This window comes from Elephas maximus, chromosome 2 (assembly GCF_024166365.1).
Source record: "Elephas maximus indicus isolate mEleMax1 chromosome 2, mEleMax1 primary haplotype, whole genome shotgun sequence".
Classification (NCBI taxonomy): Eukaryota; Metazoa; Chordata; class Mammalia; order Proboscidea; family Elephantidae; genus Elephas; species Elephas maximus.
Window position 1 is genome coordinate 52,889,971 of NC_064820.1, and position 17,971 is coordinate 52,907,941.

At 40.1% G+C, this 17,971-nt stretch overlaps 1 protein-coding gene and 1 long non-coding RNA gene across 3 annotated transcripts in view; one reads left to right on the forward strand and one right to left on the reverse strand.

The window, feature by feature from the left end:
• The window catches only part of LOC126064425 (uncharacterized), a 135,780-nt gene extending 121,195 nt beyond the window's left edge, over positions 1-14,585 (reverse strand). For both annotated transcript variants that reach the window (XR_007514512.1, XR_007514511.1), the window contains exon 1: positions 14,532-14,585. This is a non-coding gene — a long non-coding RNA (uncharacterized LOC126064425). The remainder of the gene's footprint in view (positions 1-14,531) is intronic.
• A 160-nt stretch (positions 14,586-14,745) lies between these two features.
• The window catches only part of EMB (embigin), a 50,217-nt gene continuing 46,991 nt past the window's right edge, over positions 14,746-17,971 (forward strand). The window contains exon 1 of the mRNA XM_049863526.1: positions 14,746-15,000. Within this exon, the coding sequence (XP_049719483.1) occupies positions 14,889-15,000 (112 nt within the window). The 5' untranslated portion in view covers positions 14,746-14,888. The remainder of the gene's footprint in view (positions 15,001-17,971) is intronic.

Consider the following 17,971-nt stretch of genomic DNA (forward strand, 5'->3'; position numbering starts at 1 on the left):
AGCTGAAATGGGTTTTTCAAGAAAATCACGGATAGTCTATGAGGTTTGAATGAGGAACACATGGCTACACTATTAAATCATCCCAATTAAATGTTGACATCACATTGTAAACTGCAGATAATGGACACTGACTGAGTGATCCCATGGAGAAGCTGAAACCAAAATACCATGTTCTTTCCATCTTTCTGTTTTCTTCACTGGCCCCTTCCCCAAGATTGCATAATCATTGCTCCACTATGGTCTATATGGCTGATAATAGCAATATGGGTCTGAATTATAAAAAGCACTGTGTTCAGGGAACAACAATTTATTCCAACTTCTCTAGGGGTCGAAGTTGGCTTTGGGCTATTGATTATGTTTGGAAATATTTATTAACATAAGGACAGTGATACAGTATTCTCATGTGCCCCATTGACTTTTTGAAACTCTGGATAAAGTAGGACACACGAGGGCCTTGCGGTTGGAAAAATCTGGGTCTGAACATGGTGAAATTCCTGATTCATGTTACCATCTAGACAAGATCCAGGATCTACCCAGTGAAAGTGAAAGCCTTCTGAAGTGGTAAAGGTTGGAGATTTATATTTGAGTATTCATGAACTAGACCAAGTAGGCCTAAATGTCTTTTTTTTTTTGGTTCAAGGATATTTAGGTATTATCAAATTAGGAAAAGATTCTTCCATATGGTCAAAAACAGCTAACCGGACTTCAACACTGGGTTTTGAGGCAGAAGTCCCAGCTGATCCTATTCTGCTGTTTTTCCACAGTTCTTGGATACTACCCAGTCAAGAAGGATGGCTTGTCAAGACAAGTTTTAGTACACTTGATACTGTCCGAATCTCACTATGACTTCCAGAAAGTTCCATGTCCAACTACGTGTCCTTTACCAATTAAATTTCAATATGTTTTCTACTAAGAGATTTTAATGTTGATGAATATTGCAGAAGTTTTCAGCAATGGCCTCATATTATTTGATTCACTACTGAGAAAAATTTTAGCCCATTACTCATCTCTCTTGAGTGAAAGTAATCAGTAATCTGCTAGCAGTTCTAAGCTTGCGGTGTGCACTTTTGTATCTCTCCTGTACTTGCATCAACAGCCAAACACACATATCCGGCAAGTTGTTTTTTTTTTTTTTTTGCCTCATACTAATCAGTGATGTTGAGGCCCTTCTACAGTCTTGTAGTAATAAATCAACTAGCTCCCATAAAGGCAGTAGCAGGGACTTTGCCGATGAATAGTTCTAAGGACTCAGGCTCACACACTATACTTGACTCATGTATACGACAGCAGAATTTCTTTTTGACTCAGTTTAAAAGAGGATAAATCAGGCTTTTCATCCATATTCAATTCTAGTGCTGCTAAGGAAAGATAGTTCCTCTTCTCAGCAAAAACCATAAGCAGCTAGTGTGGAGAAAGTGTATAAAAGGAGAATATGGATAAAAATAAATGTTTGTAAATTTATTAAAAAAACACTATTCTATATACCTGGCAGACCTAATTAATAACCCCAATATGAATTGTTATGGATATCTTTAAATTGGACTCAAATGAAATTATTTCTGCAAGCAATATTCAATACAAATGAATTACAGAGAATTATTAAAGAAGATCTGGAAGAGGCCAGCTTACTATGTAATTTTATAAGTATATTCAGGATATAGCACATAATTAAAAATTACATTAATATGTGTTGTTGTGAGGTCTATGGAGTTGGTTCAGACTCATAGCGACCCTATGTATAACAGAAAGAAATACTGCCTGGTCCTGTGCCATCTTTACAATCGTTGTTAGGCTTGAGCCCATTGTTGCAGCCACTGTGTCAATCTCATTGAGGGTCTTCCTCCTTTTTGCTGACCCTCTACTTTACCAAGCATGACGTCCTTCTCCAGGGCCTGGTCTCTTCTAATAACATGTCCAAACTGCATGAAACCAAGTCTCGCTATACTTGTTTCTAAGGAACACTGTGGCTATACTTCTTCCAAGACAGATTTGTTCATTTTCCCAGCATTCCCTAGTATATTCAATATTCTTCACCAACAGCATAATTCAAAAGCATCAATTCTTCAGTCTTCCTTATTCATTGTCAAGCTTTTGGATGCATTAGAGGCGACTGAAAATACCATGGCTTGGGTCTGGCGCACCTTAGTCCATAAAGTGACATAGTTGCTTTTTAACACTTTGAAGAGGTCTTATGCAGCAAACTTGTCCAATGCAATACATCATTTGATTTCTTGACTGCTGCTTCCATGAGTGTTGATTGTGGATCCAAGTAAAATGAAATCCTTGACAAATTTAATATTGTCTCTGTTTATTATGATGTTGCTTATTGATTCAGTTCTGGGGATTTTTGCTTCCTTTATATTGAGGATGTAATCCATACTGAAGGCTGTAATCTTTGATCTTCATCAGTAAGTGCTTCAAGTCCTCTTCACTTTCAACAAGTAAGGTTGTGTCACCTGCATGTCACAGGTTGTGAATGAGTCTTCCTCCAATACTGATGCCCCATTCTTCTTCGCCTTAATGTTAGGTGGGCATTAAAAACTAATGAACTGAACTGAACTACTTCAAGCAAGCTAGAAAATCAAAATGGAAAAAAAAAAAAAAACAGTAGTAATATTCAGTGACTCCTTTCATTCCTCGAATAGTTGATTTAAAACTCAGGCCTGGAGTTGCAGTTCCTGACACCAGCCAGCATCTGCTGTTGTTGTTGTTAGGTGTCTGAGTTGGTTTCAACTCATAGTGACCCTATGTAAAACAGAATGAAATGTCGCCCGGTCCTGCACAGAATTGTTGCAGTGTTTGAGCCCATTCTTGTAGCCACTGTGTCAATCCATCTCACTGAGGGACTTTCTCTTTTTCACCAATCCCCTACTTTACCAAGCATGATATCCTTCTCCAGGGACTGGTCCCTCCTGAAGACATGTCCAAAGAACATGAGACAAAGTCTTGCCATCCTCTCTTCTAAGGGGCATTCTGGCTGTACTTCTTCCAAGAACATCGGCTTAGTTATCTCAAAATAGGTAAGCAATCAAGAGGCCTTCCCTAAGAATATTTGGCATTAGATTTATTGGTAAGTTGAAAAGTAAAATGTGTCTGTTAATCTTCACATTAAAGGCAAGAATGATCACTTCCAAATAATAATTCAAGTAAATTATTATGATAGAAACATAATAAGATAAAATATATGTCCAATATTTACAGTTTAAGGAGGAGTGACTAGTACACATTTCTAGAGAGCCAAAACCAAACCCAACCCATTGCCATTCAGTCAATTCTGATTCATAGTAACCCTAATGGACAGAGTAGAATTGCCCCATAGGGTTCCAAGGAGCAGCTGGTGGATTCCAAGTGCCGACCTTTTGGTTAACAGCTGAGCTCTTAACCACCGTGCTACCAGGGCTCCTTCCAGACAGCAGTTGTTATGGATTGAATTGTGTCTCCCCAAAAAATGTGTGTCAACTTGGCTTGTCCATGATTCCCAGTCTTGTTTGATTGTCCAGCATTTTGTCAACTGTTGTCATTTTCCTATGTGTTGTAAATCCTGTCTCTATGATGTTAACGAGGTGTGATTAACTGCAGTTATGTTAATGAGACAGGACTCAATCTACAAGATTAGGTTTTGTCTTAAATCAATCTCTTTTGAGATATAAAAGAGAAAAGAAAGCAAGGAAACAGGGTGACCTCATACCATTGAGAAGGCAGCAATGGGAGCAGAAAGCGTCCTTTGGACCCAGGGCTTCTGCGTGGAGGAGCTCCTAGACCAGGGGAAGGTTGATGATAAGGACCTTCCTGCAAGGCTGACAGAGAGAGAAAGCCTTTCCATGGAGCTGGCACCCTGAATTCAGGCTTCTAGCCTGCTAGACTGTGAGAGAATAAATTTCTCTTTGTTAAAGCCATCCACTTATGGTATTTCTGTTACAGCAGCACTAGATAACTAAGACAGTGATGCTTTCTAAAGGAAAAAAAAAAGTTTAGAGCTGAATCTCCTGGAAGTACTTTAAGTCTTAAAATTTGATGAGCATTTCTTCAGGACCTACAGGCCTTCTTTATATATTTAAAGGAGTCTCAACAAAATGTTACTGAGATTTTGGGCTGTACTTGTGTATGTGTGTGTTTAATATTCTTTTAGCTTAATGGAAGAAGGAAAGGAAGAGAAGAAGAGAGGGAGGGAGGGAGAGCAGGGGAGGGGAGGGGAGGGAAGGTTTAATGTGATGCAAAACCCAAAGTAGTTAATATGGGGACAGATGGCAGTTCCCGAATACCAGCATGAACAGTGGTTCTCTAATCTAGCACAAAATAATGGATTTGTCATTAACATAACTCTCCAACTCAAACAATCTGGCTTTATTATGGGATTGAGACCTTCCAAGATTCTGGTTTAATGATGGCAATAGTAGAACAGTTTGACTTGTCCGTCCTCATAGGCAGAGCTGTGGATTATATTCTGGCATTTGTGTATATTTTTTAAAATCTTTACTTGAGGAAAAAAAGAAAAAGAAACCAAGTAGGCTATCCTTGGTGCATCTCCACTTATTTTTAAATTTTACCTTTCCCTAAAATCCCAAGCCTAGGAGGCATATTCTCAAAGTCTGGGAGATGCAATAACTCATATATCTGAAGTATAGTGTAATTAATTAGTTCAAGACACTGATATGGCTTACAAAGAACCTGTCAACCTAACCTTTCGAATTAAAACCCGTACTTTAAAATGGGGACTGAGGTGGGAGTGGGAGTAGACTGGGAGCTGCCAGCTCTGCCACTGGGTAGAACACTGGGAAGGTGAATTTTCAAATTCCCTACTTATGAGTCCATGGGAAGCATATAATTTTCTTTCAGCTGCATTATGTTTATGTTTGTAATAATAATTTTAAATTTGGAGAATTTAGAATTCTAAGAACATAGTAATGAAGTTATTATTCTGCAATTTATTAGTACTGACCTTTGAAATGAAATGTGCCCCTGTGTTCCTTTTTCTCTCCAAAGAAACAAGAATAACTTCCCATTTGGTTGCTATTAATGACCGTGAACCTAAAGATAATTCAAATTAGTTTAGGCTTAATTCCCAAAAAACTTCTTAATGAAAATGAAAAGACTTGTCCATTAATCAAAAATTTACAAACACAGAAAAACATTTCTGTAAATATGTAAAGCAGACCATTAGCATAACATTCAAGTGAATGCAAAGGCAAGAACACCAAGTCAGTAAAAATATTCAGAATTAAACTAATTTCTGCTAGAAAAACGGGTTACAATTTTTACACTCACTTGTATTGGGTATATAGTACCTTTCTCACTGCGTTGATGAGGGAATTATTCTCAAGTACTTCATCATGTTTTTTCCAAGTCACATTTACTGCATTCAAATCCCCAGATGTTATGAATTGGCGTGTGAGTTCTATATTAGAAGACCTTTCTAAAGCGATTTTTTTTTCTACTGGTACACTGGAATGTTCTATTAGCCACAAAGGAAAAAAAAAATGTGGAAGCTACATACTGGGGAAAAGTCCAATATATAAAACAGCTTAAATGATCAACTATAGTGCTCTATCAACAGTTTCTTAATGTAACATTCGTTTGCTTGAAAAACTGGTCCTCTGCCAACATAGCTGTTGCTCTTTTCTTACTCCCTTTAATAGGCATGCTGAAGAAAGGTATTGTTACAACATTAACAAGATCACAAAGATCTAATACTGTGATCTTTACCGCCTTAAAATCTCTATAGCTGAAAGGAGTATAGGAGAAAGAGTAGCAAGTGTACCATATGCTCTGAGAGTTTTAAACAGTACAGCTGTAAAAACAAACAAACAAATGAAAAACAAGTGGGCAGAGAATGGGGTGACTGTTATAATTGTTTTCAGTAACCATATTGTGGGTTACTGAATATTTATAAAAACACTTTGTGTGTAGTGTGTGTTTGTGTGCTATATGAATTCTATCCTTCCCAGTTTTCTTACTCCTTAAGAACCCATAGAGATTATGTGATGATATAGACTTGACAGAGAATTTGTTTATTTAAATAAACATTCTCTAGTTCTGAATTTGAGACATCAGTACAAAATCCTGAAATGTTCCAACTCCCTACCAAAAAATAAAAAAATATATATGTATTGTATATACAAATATACATATATATATGTATATATATATATATAAAATCTCCCACTCATGGAGGATACATAGAGACAACTTTTTCTTTTAAATGGTGGTAAATAAGGGAAAAGAATCAAGCATGTTCTCTTCCTTTCCTGTGCTCACTATGTCACTGGCTATCCAAACAGTAGATGGGAAAAAGCTTCTCTTTATAGAAGAATCCCAGCAAATAAACGAAGATGAAATCATAAAGATAGAATACACTACTGCAATCCCTAACAAATCTGTGGATCTAGGCAATTTGTATCAACTGCTACCAACATCATAAAAAGAGAATTACGTGTCTCTGGAAAAAGAGTACCCCATCACCCATAAAATAATCTTGTCAAGAGAAAAGGGGGGGAAGGTGAAACTGATTAATTCGCTAGATCTGATTACCACTTCACGGGATTTACAGAGGATGGAGGAAAATGTTACACTACACTCCAAGAAATTATCAACAAAATCCAGTTGTGGGGAAACTACAAAGTGAATGATCCCATTTTTTCAACATTAAATTAGAAAAGGAAACAAGAAAAAAGTATGTTTGTAAAAATCAAAAGAAAATAAAACACTTAAAAAATATGCTTTTGAAAAAGGAAACTAAACTATAATATTTAAATACATACACTTTGGAAGTAAAACAATAAAGAAAATGACCAAGCTTTAGCCCTGAAGACTCAGGTAAATTACATGAACAAAAGATTCATATTTCTAGCATGTACCTGAAGAAGTATACATGAAGCTGGATCCTGAGGGTTCTTGACTGAAGATGGGGGATGAGAGATTATAAAGTTGGGTAAAGCAGAGTTTTTAGGTTAGGGAGCACTCTCTTGGGACAAAGGATTTAATGCCTCACCACAGACTCAAGGAGATTGTGCAAATACTCTAATAGGATAGTTCTTAGAAATTTGGAGAAAGCCATAAAATTTTCATGGCTGATGGTGGAAGGACGGAATAAAAGACTCAGACATTTGGATATGCTAAACCAGAAAACCCACCAGCAGACTCAGACTGTTCCACTGGAAGGTATGCACACCATTTATCAAAGTATTAAAGCATGAACAATGTCCAACGATAGCTCTCCTCACTAAGTCAGGACTGATGATAAGAGAGGCCATTACAGAACTAGGTTCACTGTTAGTAACAGGGTTACCTGAAATAACAGAAGCTTGATTAAAGCACATGAACATAAGAAGCTGAGTGGATGCAATTACTACAACGAAGTGCAAGTTTGCAGAAGCATCCAAGGGTCCTGACCCACAGGGATTTATGGGAATAGTTAGAACAAGGTACCCCTAAGACAAAATAGATAGGCTTTCAAAAAGGATATTCAATCTGTACAATCAAAAGAAATCGAAGATGATCAGGAAGCTGAGGGCAGTCACCCCAATAAAAGTCAAGGTCCTTTGTCCAGGGATTATTACCTGGGATTAGGTAATAAGGAAACCCTCGTCCAAGTGTGGTTCACTGTGAGTGCCCATTTGGTGCTGTGAAGACCTATTCCACGATCATTTCTTCAGTCCCTGAATGCATAACTGGAGTATACTTCCTTGGCTTTGGCACAATACAATGTTAGATTCTTGGACTCTGGAATATGAGGTATTTATAACAGAGAAGGTCAAGTGGACGCCTTTGAAATTCCCCCTAACACCAGTCAAGATAGTAAATCAAAGCTAATATCACATTCCAGGGCAATGTAGGTCTTAAAAGACCTAAAAGATGCAGTAGTTGTGATCCTCAATACATCCCATTAAGTTTACCAGCTTGTCCATGCTCCCCTACCCTCCCCCCCAAAAAAGATGGTTTCTGTAGGATGGCAGTAGACTACTGCAAACTTAACCAAGTAGCCCCAATTACAGTTGCTGTGCCGGATGTGGTATCTTTGCTAGAATCAATTATCATAGTCTCACTTACAGGGTATATACCTAGTGATTTGGCAATGCATCCTTTTCCCTCCCTACCTATCTAAGAAAAAAAAAAAAAAAAGAGCTCAAATTCACCTGCAATGGATAACAGTATATACTCACCATCTTGTCCTGGTACTATTTTAGTTCTCCCCCTTCAGCCATAATATACTCTGAAGATATCTGGACTAGCTAAATATCTTTCAGAATATCACACTAGTCCTCTATATCAATAACATCACACTAATCAAACTGGATAAGCTAGAAGTGGTGACTACGTTAAAGACCTTGGCAAAACATTTATACTCTACTGAGTGAGAGATAAACCTATGAAGTTTCAGGGGCCCACCACTTCTGTTTAATTATAAGGTTTCCAAAGATCTAGGATCTGCCAGAATATCAACTCCAAAATAGAGGACACATTTATTCCAGCTTTTATCTTCCAAAAATAAGCATGAGGTCTGGTAGTTCTCTGCAGGTTCTGGCAGCATTTTCCGTAACTGAGAAAACTTCCCCTACCCATAAATCTGGTAACGTGAAATGTTGCCAGCTTTAAGGGGAGTCCAGGACAGGAAAGGTCTCTACCACAGATCCAAGCTGTAGTATAAGCTGCCCTGCTTCTTGATCCATACAACTTAGCTGATTTATTAAAGGTAGGAAAAGAGGCCATGTGGGTTTTATGGCAAGCCCAGATAGGGAATCACAAAACAGATCTTTTTATGTTTGGGGGGATTTTCATGTTATGAGTCCCATCTTCCGCTGTCGTGGCCAGAACTCAAACACCAGCCTCTCTTGTAGCTAGCAGTCAGGTATGGGACCCAGCCTTCCTCCAACAGACACACCAGGAGAGACTTTGATTCAGAGATAAGCAACATGAGAAAATGTGCTTTGTGCAGATTAGTGCTCCCATTTTGCTGATACAACTGGCAGCAGCAATTGCAAGGGCAAATTCCTGATGCAGAAATAGCATCAGTGATGGAGGGAATGATGGATGTGGAGGCTTTGGGTGCCTGGCATTTCATGTCTGATGGAGGAGCCACTAGTGGTATCCATATCAAGCCAGTGTGCCACATCATTTTTGGTCTTGTTCCTGGAAGTTTATCCTTAAATCTGTTTCTTCAACAATGCCAAGTAGTACCTAATAACCTTTAAGAGATTATTTTTCTTGTTCAACTAGCCAAACTGGATTTTGTTGTTTGCAACAAGATCTGCACATTACATTTTAATGTATTAAAAAAAGCTTACCCTGGCTCATAAAGAAAAAAAATACAAATTAAACTGTAAATGCATACCACTTTTCACTTATCAGGTTAAAAAAGATCAAAAATTTGATCTATTGGCAATGATGTGGGGAAACAGGCTCTTTCATTCTTGGTGAGAAAGTAAACTGATATAATTTTCAAGGCAGATGTGACAATATCTATCAAAATTTGAAATGTCAATATCTTTTAATGAAGAAATATTATTTCTACCATTCCATTTCACACATATACTCTTACATGAGCCGCTAAATGAATGCATAATGATATTAATTTCTGAGTCATTTGTAAATGGAAAAGATTAAAAGCAATGCAAGTGCAGTCAACTAGAACTTATAAAATAAATGGTTGAACATCTAGAGAAGGGAATAATATTTAGCTATTTAAAAGGAAAGGAGTCTGTAGGTGGCACAAATGGTTAAGTGCTCAACTACTAACCAAAAGGTTGGCTGTTTGAACCCACCCAGAGGGGCCTTGGAAGAAAGGTCTAGTGCTCTCCTTCCCAAAGGTCACAGGCTTAAAAACCCTACGGAATGCGATTCTACTTGGTAACACACAGGGTCTCCATGACTCAGAACCAACTTCACGGCAATGGTTTTTTGGTTATATTTGGAAGGAAAAACCTCTATATGGAATAACTGGACATATTGTTATAGCAGTAAAGCTAAGTGTGGGACATTGAGCACAGAATGCCACCCTCTGTGTGGAATGGGATGGGCATTCAGAAACACTTGCATAAATTTGAAATACCCCTGCATGAAGGCACCAACTGATAATTGCCAAGGTCTCTGGAGAGCGAAAGTAGGCAAGGCACTCAGGGAAATGTAGTTTTCAAATACACCTGTTTGTAGCTTAGAATTTTATACTATTTACCTGATTCATCGTTTTGTTGACTACTTATAAAAAAAATCTTAGTCTAAAAATCAGATGAAAATATGTACAAGTGAAAGACCATTAGGCCTTTATACATATAGTGTTGTAATTTTGCATTGTCTTTTGCAGAAAGCAGAGCTCAATTTTTCTTTCATTTAATGTTTTCTAATTATGATAAAATATGTTCTTTCTCTAACAAAAGAAACAATGTTGAGTTGTAGAGAGTAAGGCTAATGGGTTTTCCCCAACACGCTACACCTTCACCCGTATGTAACCTGCGTTAACAGTCTGGTGTGTATCCCTCCACATCATTCCCCTTGTACATATTATAATTCATGATTCTAAAGTACAGGGGTGGATTATCCAATAAGCAAGGTAAGCATGGGCTTACTTGTGCTTACTACTAACCTGTAGTGAAGTTCCACATGGGTAAACTGTTCACTACAGATTAGTAAGTAAGCACCAGTAAACCCATGCTTACCATGCTTACTGGGTTAGCTACTCCTGTCAGGGATTATAAATTTGAAAAGAGGCTTTGATTCTCTAGAAGGTGCTGTGGGATTGGGAGAGAGACAGATGCCTGCCATATCTAGAAGCAGCAACTTTGACGTGGTGAAAAAATGTGAAATTGCCCATTGGCCTTTTTTGTTCTGAGCAAGTTCAAAGTTAAAAAAAGAGCCTGACAGCAAAAGTTTCCTAAAAAACGGGGGGGAGGGGGCAGAGAATTGTTCACTACAGATGGTCTGGTAAGCAAGGTTAAGTGCTGTGCTTACCTTACCTATTGGATTATCCGCCACTGCTATCATATATATACATGTTTGTATGATGTCTTTGTGTTGTTATTATGTAGAATGATTTTCTAGGACTAAATTCCACACTGCCATACACTTACATTAGGGATGTCACATATTAAATGGAAGAAAGCAAAAGATAATTCTCTTCCTCTCTCCACATCTATTCACTTGTTTATTCATTTATTCTCTTATTCATCTGTGCAACATAGTTATGGGATGACTGCCACATAGCATCCAAAGGTGAATCAGATCCACTTTCAGCACCAAGACGTTAAATGATAGGAAACAGACGATTACAGCATAATGTACTAAGAGTTGGGGTAGGGTGTACACAGGATGCTATGAAGTCAGAGAAGAAGCTCTTTACAGGTATAATCAGACAAGCTCTCCAGAGAAAGCAACACAAAAAACTAAATAAATAAAATTGAGGAAAAGGCAGCAGAGCTGTAGAAGCTATTCCAAACATTAAAAGAAGGGGGAAAAAAAAAAAAAAAAAGGCAGCAGTAAAGTCAGTGAGGCACACAGGACAGAAAAGTTTTGGAGAACTCCAGATGTTTTAGGATAAGTAGTTTGGGTAGAAGGCAGTGGTGGGTCAGTGGTAGAATTCCCGCCTTCCGTGTGGGAGAACTGGGTTGGATTTCCAGCCAATGCACCTTAAGTGCAGTCATCACTTGTCCGTGTGTTGCTATGATAATGAATAAGTTTCAGCAGAGCTCCCGGACTAAGACAGACTAGGAAAAAAGGCCTGGCGATGTTCTTCTGAAAATCAGCCAATGAAAAACCTACAAATGACAAGGCTGATGTTGTTGTGCATGCAGATGCCAGGAGCTGGGGACTGATGCAATGGCAAGTAACAACAACAACCAAGTTTGGGTAAGAGAACGTTGAAATCTAAGTTAAAGAATATCTTAGTCATCTAGTGCTGCTATAACAGAAATATCACAAGTGGATGGCTTTCACAATGAGAAGTTTATTCTCTCCCTGTCTAGTAGGCTACAAGTCCAAATTCAGGTCATCAGCTCCTGAGGAAGGCTTTCTTTCTCTGTCAGCTCTGGAGGAAGGTCCTTGTCATCAGTCTTCCCTTGGTCTGGGATCATCTCAGCACAAGAACCTCAGGTCCAAAGGACACGCTCTGCTCCTGGTGCTGCTTTCTTGGTGGTATTAGGTCCCCAACTCCCTGCCTACGTCCCTTTCCTTTTATCTCTTGAGAGAGAAAAGGTGGTGCAGGCCATACACAAGGAAAACTCCCTTTACAATGATCAGGGATGAGACCTGGTAAGGGTGTTACAATCCCACCCTAATCCTCTTTAACATAAAATTGCAATCACAAAATGGAGGACAAGCACAGAATACTGAGATTCATGGCCCAGCCAAATTGACATACACATTTTTTTTTTTTGTGGGGGGGGACATAATTCAATCCATGACAAAGAGTTCTTTAAAGCCTAGATTATGAAGGGCCTTCAAAATTAAATATTATCCTCAAAGCAAAAGTGAAGAAGAATCCTGCATGAAGGCTTAGAATAGACGTTCTAAGCTGCAGTGTACACCAGGGGACAGGAATCTTGAGGACTGTCTCAGAATTCTGCCTATGGTATCCCTGACTTGTATTTGTATTTTGTCTGTTGTTTGCTTGTTTATTTTCTCCTGTCAACTGTAAATTCTGCATTATTTTAGTACCTTATATACCACTGTCTAGTATGTTATTCTCCAACAAAATATTTAAAAAATCATTTTTTTCCAATAATAAGTAACCCACATCCACATTTCCACCCTCATTTCCCAACTTCCCAGATCCCTATCTTATACAATTCCACTCTAATGAAAGCTTGTATCATAAAGAAAAAAATAAAGATTTTATAGCATTATTTTACAAATGCATGTTTTACCGAAAATAGAAAAGATTTTTGCATACTGGTTTTCTAATAAGAAAGAAACAGACCACACTAAAAATACTATTTTTTTAAGGCACTGCAGGAAATATAAAGACTTATAGAACTATTTCCAGGTACTAAAAATAGTTGTAATCTAGTTGAGAAAGAAATAATCACATAACAAGTTGAGTAACAGTAAAATATTTAAACAGAAATTCAAATCAACAGTGAAGGTCAAGTCACAAAGGTATAAATTATTAATTGTCCAAATTAACCCTACAGACAGTATAAGTTCAGAGGAGAGTGTTCAGATTATTTATTGTGGCAACACAAGCTACATCAAAACTAAAGCCCCATTGCTGTTGAGTAGATTCCGGCTCCTAGTGACCTTATAGGATAGAGCAGAACTGCCCCATAGGGTTTCCACTGAGCAGTCGGTGGATTCAAGCTGCCAACCTTTTGGTTAGCAGTCAAACACGTAACCACTGTACCACCAGGGCTCCACCTCAATACTAGTGGGTTTAAAACACCCAAAACCCACCAAACCCACTGCCATTGAGTCAATTTCCCTCATAGCAACCCTACAGAAAAGAGTAGAACTGTCCCATAAGGCTTCCAAGGCTGTAATCTCTACGGAAGCGGATTGCCACATCTTTGTCCCCCAGCTCGTGGGTTCTAACTGTGGACCTCTTGGTTAGCAGCTGAGCTCTCTAACCACTGAGCCACCAGGGCTCCATTAGTTATACATACCAATTAAAAATTAACCATTCCTGGAGTGAGCAGAGCTCACGTTTAATGTTTTCATTTTCAAAATGTTTCTAAAATTTTCTTTCAATTTGCTTTTATGACACTTAAATATTTTTAATTTATGATTATCAAACCTGAATTTGAAAACATAAAGACAGTGGGGGGTAACAAAGCTCGTGAAACTTACGTAAAAAATATTTTTTAATGAGTAATAACATCTTTGAGAATCATCAAATTCTATCATAATGCGGCTTCCCCTTTTCTTCCCTGATAAAGCACTAGTTTTTTGTTTTCTTCAGTTGGCACTGAAAATTTCAAGTCACTTTCTTGCTAGTAGGTTAGACGAAGGTCAACAACCTTGTGCGATTTTACACAGTATCTACTTTCAGTAGATTTTGTTTCTTGAGCCATAGGTGGCTCCTTAAAACCGCATGCTATGCGAAGCAAACAAAGGAAAAGAAAAACACACTATAGGGCCCAAAACGTTCGCAGTTCGAACCTATCAGGCTCCTTAGAAACCCTAAGAAGCAGTGCTACTCTGTCCTATAGGGTCGCTATGACTCAAAATCGACTTGATGGCAATGGGTATTGGGAATGGGGCCTTGGGACTCTGAAACCTTATTCTGGAGAAAACCGGTGAAGTCTAGAGAGACTGGAGGGGCGGGTGCGTGAGACTGCTACGCACAGCAAAGAAAGATAAACCCAGGTTGTAGGGCAGGATGGACAGCGTCTTACTCCAGCGCTAAAATAAGCCTTCTTATTAGTAAGGACACCCAACGATGTCCGAGGAAAGCAAAAAAGTGCTCTCCATGCTCTTATCTGTCCCATGAAAGTAAATAACAAGAACCCTGCCTCAGATAACTGCAAAGGAGAGTCTGCAAACAGCGTCGTACAGGTAAACATATATAGTAGGAGTATCGCCTCTCCAAGAGATAAGCTAGGCATCACCTGCCCTGCGTAGTCTGCAAAGTCGTTCCCAGCCAGGCTGGAGCCGAGGGGGCGCAGGCCGGAGGGGATGCGGCGTGGTGGTGGCCACCGTACATCCGGGCGCGTCCGCAACCGGCTGCGCGCTGCATAATTGGGGGGGGGGCTGGGGCGCGCTGGCTCGGCCGCGCGCCGAGAGCGCTTCTCGGGGGAGGAGGCCCGGGCGCCGGCCCCTCCCACCGCCTTTTCTCCCCGGTCCTGCCCCCGGCACTCGCAGCAGGCGGCGGGCCACCGGCGAATGTGCGCGCGGACGCCGGGCACCGACGGCGGCGTGAAGACGAGCCAGCTTCCCGCTAGGACCGCGGCGGACCCGCCGTCGCCATGTGCGCCTCACCCAGCCCTCGGGGGTCCCAGGCACCGCCACCCCTGCCTCTTTTCCTCCTGTGCCTCCTCGCTGCGACGCGCCGGAGCGTGGCAGACAGCACCTCCCCAGGTGTGATGGGTGCAGGGGCCGGGGAGGGGAGGGAAGGGCGCGCGGGCAGGAGCGCGCGAGTGGCGGGCCTCGCCGTCGTGCGGGGGCCCGGGGTAGGGTTGGGGTGGGAAGAGAGGCGCCCCCGGTTGGCGAAGGCGGGTGGGGAGCTGCGGCCGCCGCCTCTTCCTATTGGCTAATCTTGGGTTACTCAGCTGAACGAGGGGACTGGGGAGGCTGGGGCTCCTCTGCTCCGTTTTATGTATCTGAAACAACAGCACCCAGCAAGTGGGGAGTGGTGAGAGTGGGGACGGTACCAGGTTTTCCTAGGTAGAAGGTTAGGGAGGTAGGTGCGTGGGTGGGGGCCGGAGCAAGGCAGCAACTGCTGATCTGCTATTGTGACAGGATTTCTGAAAGGCACACTCCCCAAGGCCATCTCCTTTCCCTTGAATCGTTAATAAGGCTCAAATATCACGTCCTTTTTTTCTACTGGCAGGTGGGTTGGCTTTGAGGATGTTTTTTAGAGCTAAGACAACATCGTAACAAAAATCAGATAAACAAAACCGCCACAACTCATAGGATTGTGTGTGTGTGTGTTTATTTTCATTTGCACCATGGAAATCAAAGTTTTTGTGTTGGTTGCTTAAGACATTTTGACGGGCGGATTCATGTGCACTAACGTTACCAACGTTACCTGTCCTCTATGGTCGCTATGAGTCGGAATCGACTCAACTGGCACTGGGTTTTTTTGGGTAACGTTACCAAAACTAACACCAAAATTGCCACCTTAGCTTCACCTATTTGTACTCAGGTAAAAGTATTTTTTATGTTGAAAGTATTCCATCTAATCTGCTTTGTAATGCAAGTGCTTGTGCTATACATTTTAATGTGTTAGCAGCCAGTCGGGATAATAGAAGACCACCACTCCTGAAGCTGACAAATATTGGACACCAATAACTAAAATTGGGACATTATTCTATACAAGGTTTTCAGCCGTTCATATGAATTTATTTTCATGAGTTTATAGCATATAGATTTTTCATAATATACTATAAAAAATGGAACGGTAGTCAAAGCATAAGATTATTCATTTTCTTTATAAATGCCTCTTAAAAGGCCTAGTTGTTAACAACTTAGACAACACATTTTGAGTTGCTTCAATTTCTAAATGTTCTTCTCCCCCTGCCTAGCAACATATCTGCTTTCTGTTTGTACCACTTACGAAGAATGGCCAAGGATATTTTCCCCTCTCTGTCTCTCCATGATTTTTCTGTGTTCATCAGCCATGTTGTTGTTGTTGGATGCCATGGAGCCCATTCCAAGTCATAACGACCCCATGTGACAGAGTTCATCTGCCCCATAGGCTGTAATCTTTACAGAAGCAGATCGCCAGGCCTTTTTTCCCACAGAGCCACTGGGTGGGTTTGAACCTCTGACCTTCCTGTTAACAGGCACTTTAATCATTGCACCACCATGGCTTTTTTCATCCACCACACACCTCAGAATATTGCAGTTTTGAGGACCAGTGCATTCTGGGTTAGTTCTAGCACTTTGGTTCTCAACTTGGCTGTATGTTGGAATTACCAGGGGGAGATTTCAAAAATACTGACACCTGGGTCCTTTCCTCAAAAATTTTGATTCAGTTGGCCTGGGATTCAACCTGAACATCATGAGTTATAAAAGTTCCCCGTGTGACTCTAAGTGCTGCCACTGCTCTAAAATGATAAGCGTTTAGAGAGTACAAGTTATATCCAGAGCAAATCTATAAGAAGGAGGAGGAGGAAGAACAAAACAAAACAGGAAATATATCTCAAAACCAAAAAACAAACCAGTTGCCTTGTAGTTGATTCCACCTCATGGCAATCCCGTGTGTGTCGGAGTAAACTGCTCCTTGGGGTTTTCAATGGCTGTGATCTTTCGAAATTAGATCGTCAGGTCTTGATTTGAGGAGCCCAGTGAAAGTGTAAATAAATGGAATGTATGAGGGTGGGGGCAGCAAATGTCTATATATGTATATAAGTACCGTCCTGATAGCTCAACTTAAGCCACAATTATGGTGTAACATGTTCATATACATGGCATGAAACTTGCATCTGGTTTTAAGGCAGAATAAAAAATTGTCAGGCAACTTTAGCTGATTTTTTGGATTGCACTGATCTTCATAGGAGCCCCGGTGGCACAGCGGTTAAGAGCTTGGCTACTAACTAGAAGGTGGGCAGTTCAAATCCCCCAGGTGCTCCTTGGAAACCCTATGGGGCAGTTCTTCTCTGTCCTCTGGGGTCGCTATGATTTGAAATGGACTCAACAGCAACAGGTTTTTTTTTTTTTTTTTAATTGATCTCTGTGACATTCAGTTTCCTTTCTATTAAAGGATATTATGAAGTTTACGGGATATTTTCTATCTAGGGGCTTGGAACTACTTGGAGATAGGCGTTTCTATAAGCTAAGACTTTGAGTCAAATTTTAATATTAGTTACAATTTATCATATTTATTATGTAATAACTATGTGCCAGGCACTGCCCTAAGCAGTTTATACTCTCATGAGTATAACCTTTTATTACCTTGACCTTCAGATGAGGAAAATTGGGGCTTAAATAAATTAAGTAATTACCCAAGTAAACATAATTAGTTAAGCAGTGGAGCAGGAAAATTCACATTGGTCAGCCTGTTTCCTTATGTGTGATACTCAGTTGCCTTTCTGGGCTGGCATGTACTTGGAAGTTTGAAACCACCAGCAGGGAGCAAGCAAGCACAGTGTGTGAACCTGAATGAATGATTTGAGCTGAAAGGGATGCTTGAAATACTTTGAGTCCTGGAATAAAATCAGCCTCTGGGACTCATCGTGACTGTTTTAGCCTATTTCAGTTAAATAAGAGCTGTCAAATATCTTTGTAAAGAAAAGTGTGACATATGTGGGAATATTTAAACATTCCATTATTAGTATTAGACATGTTGCGATCGAGTTGATTCCGACTCATAGTGACCCTATAGGAC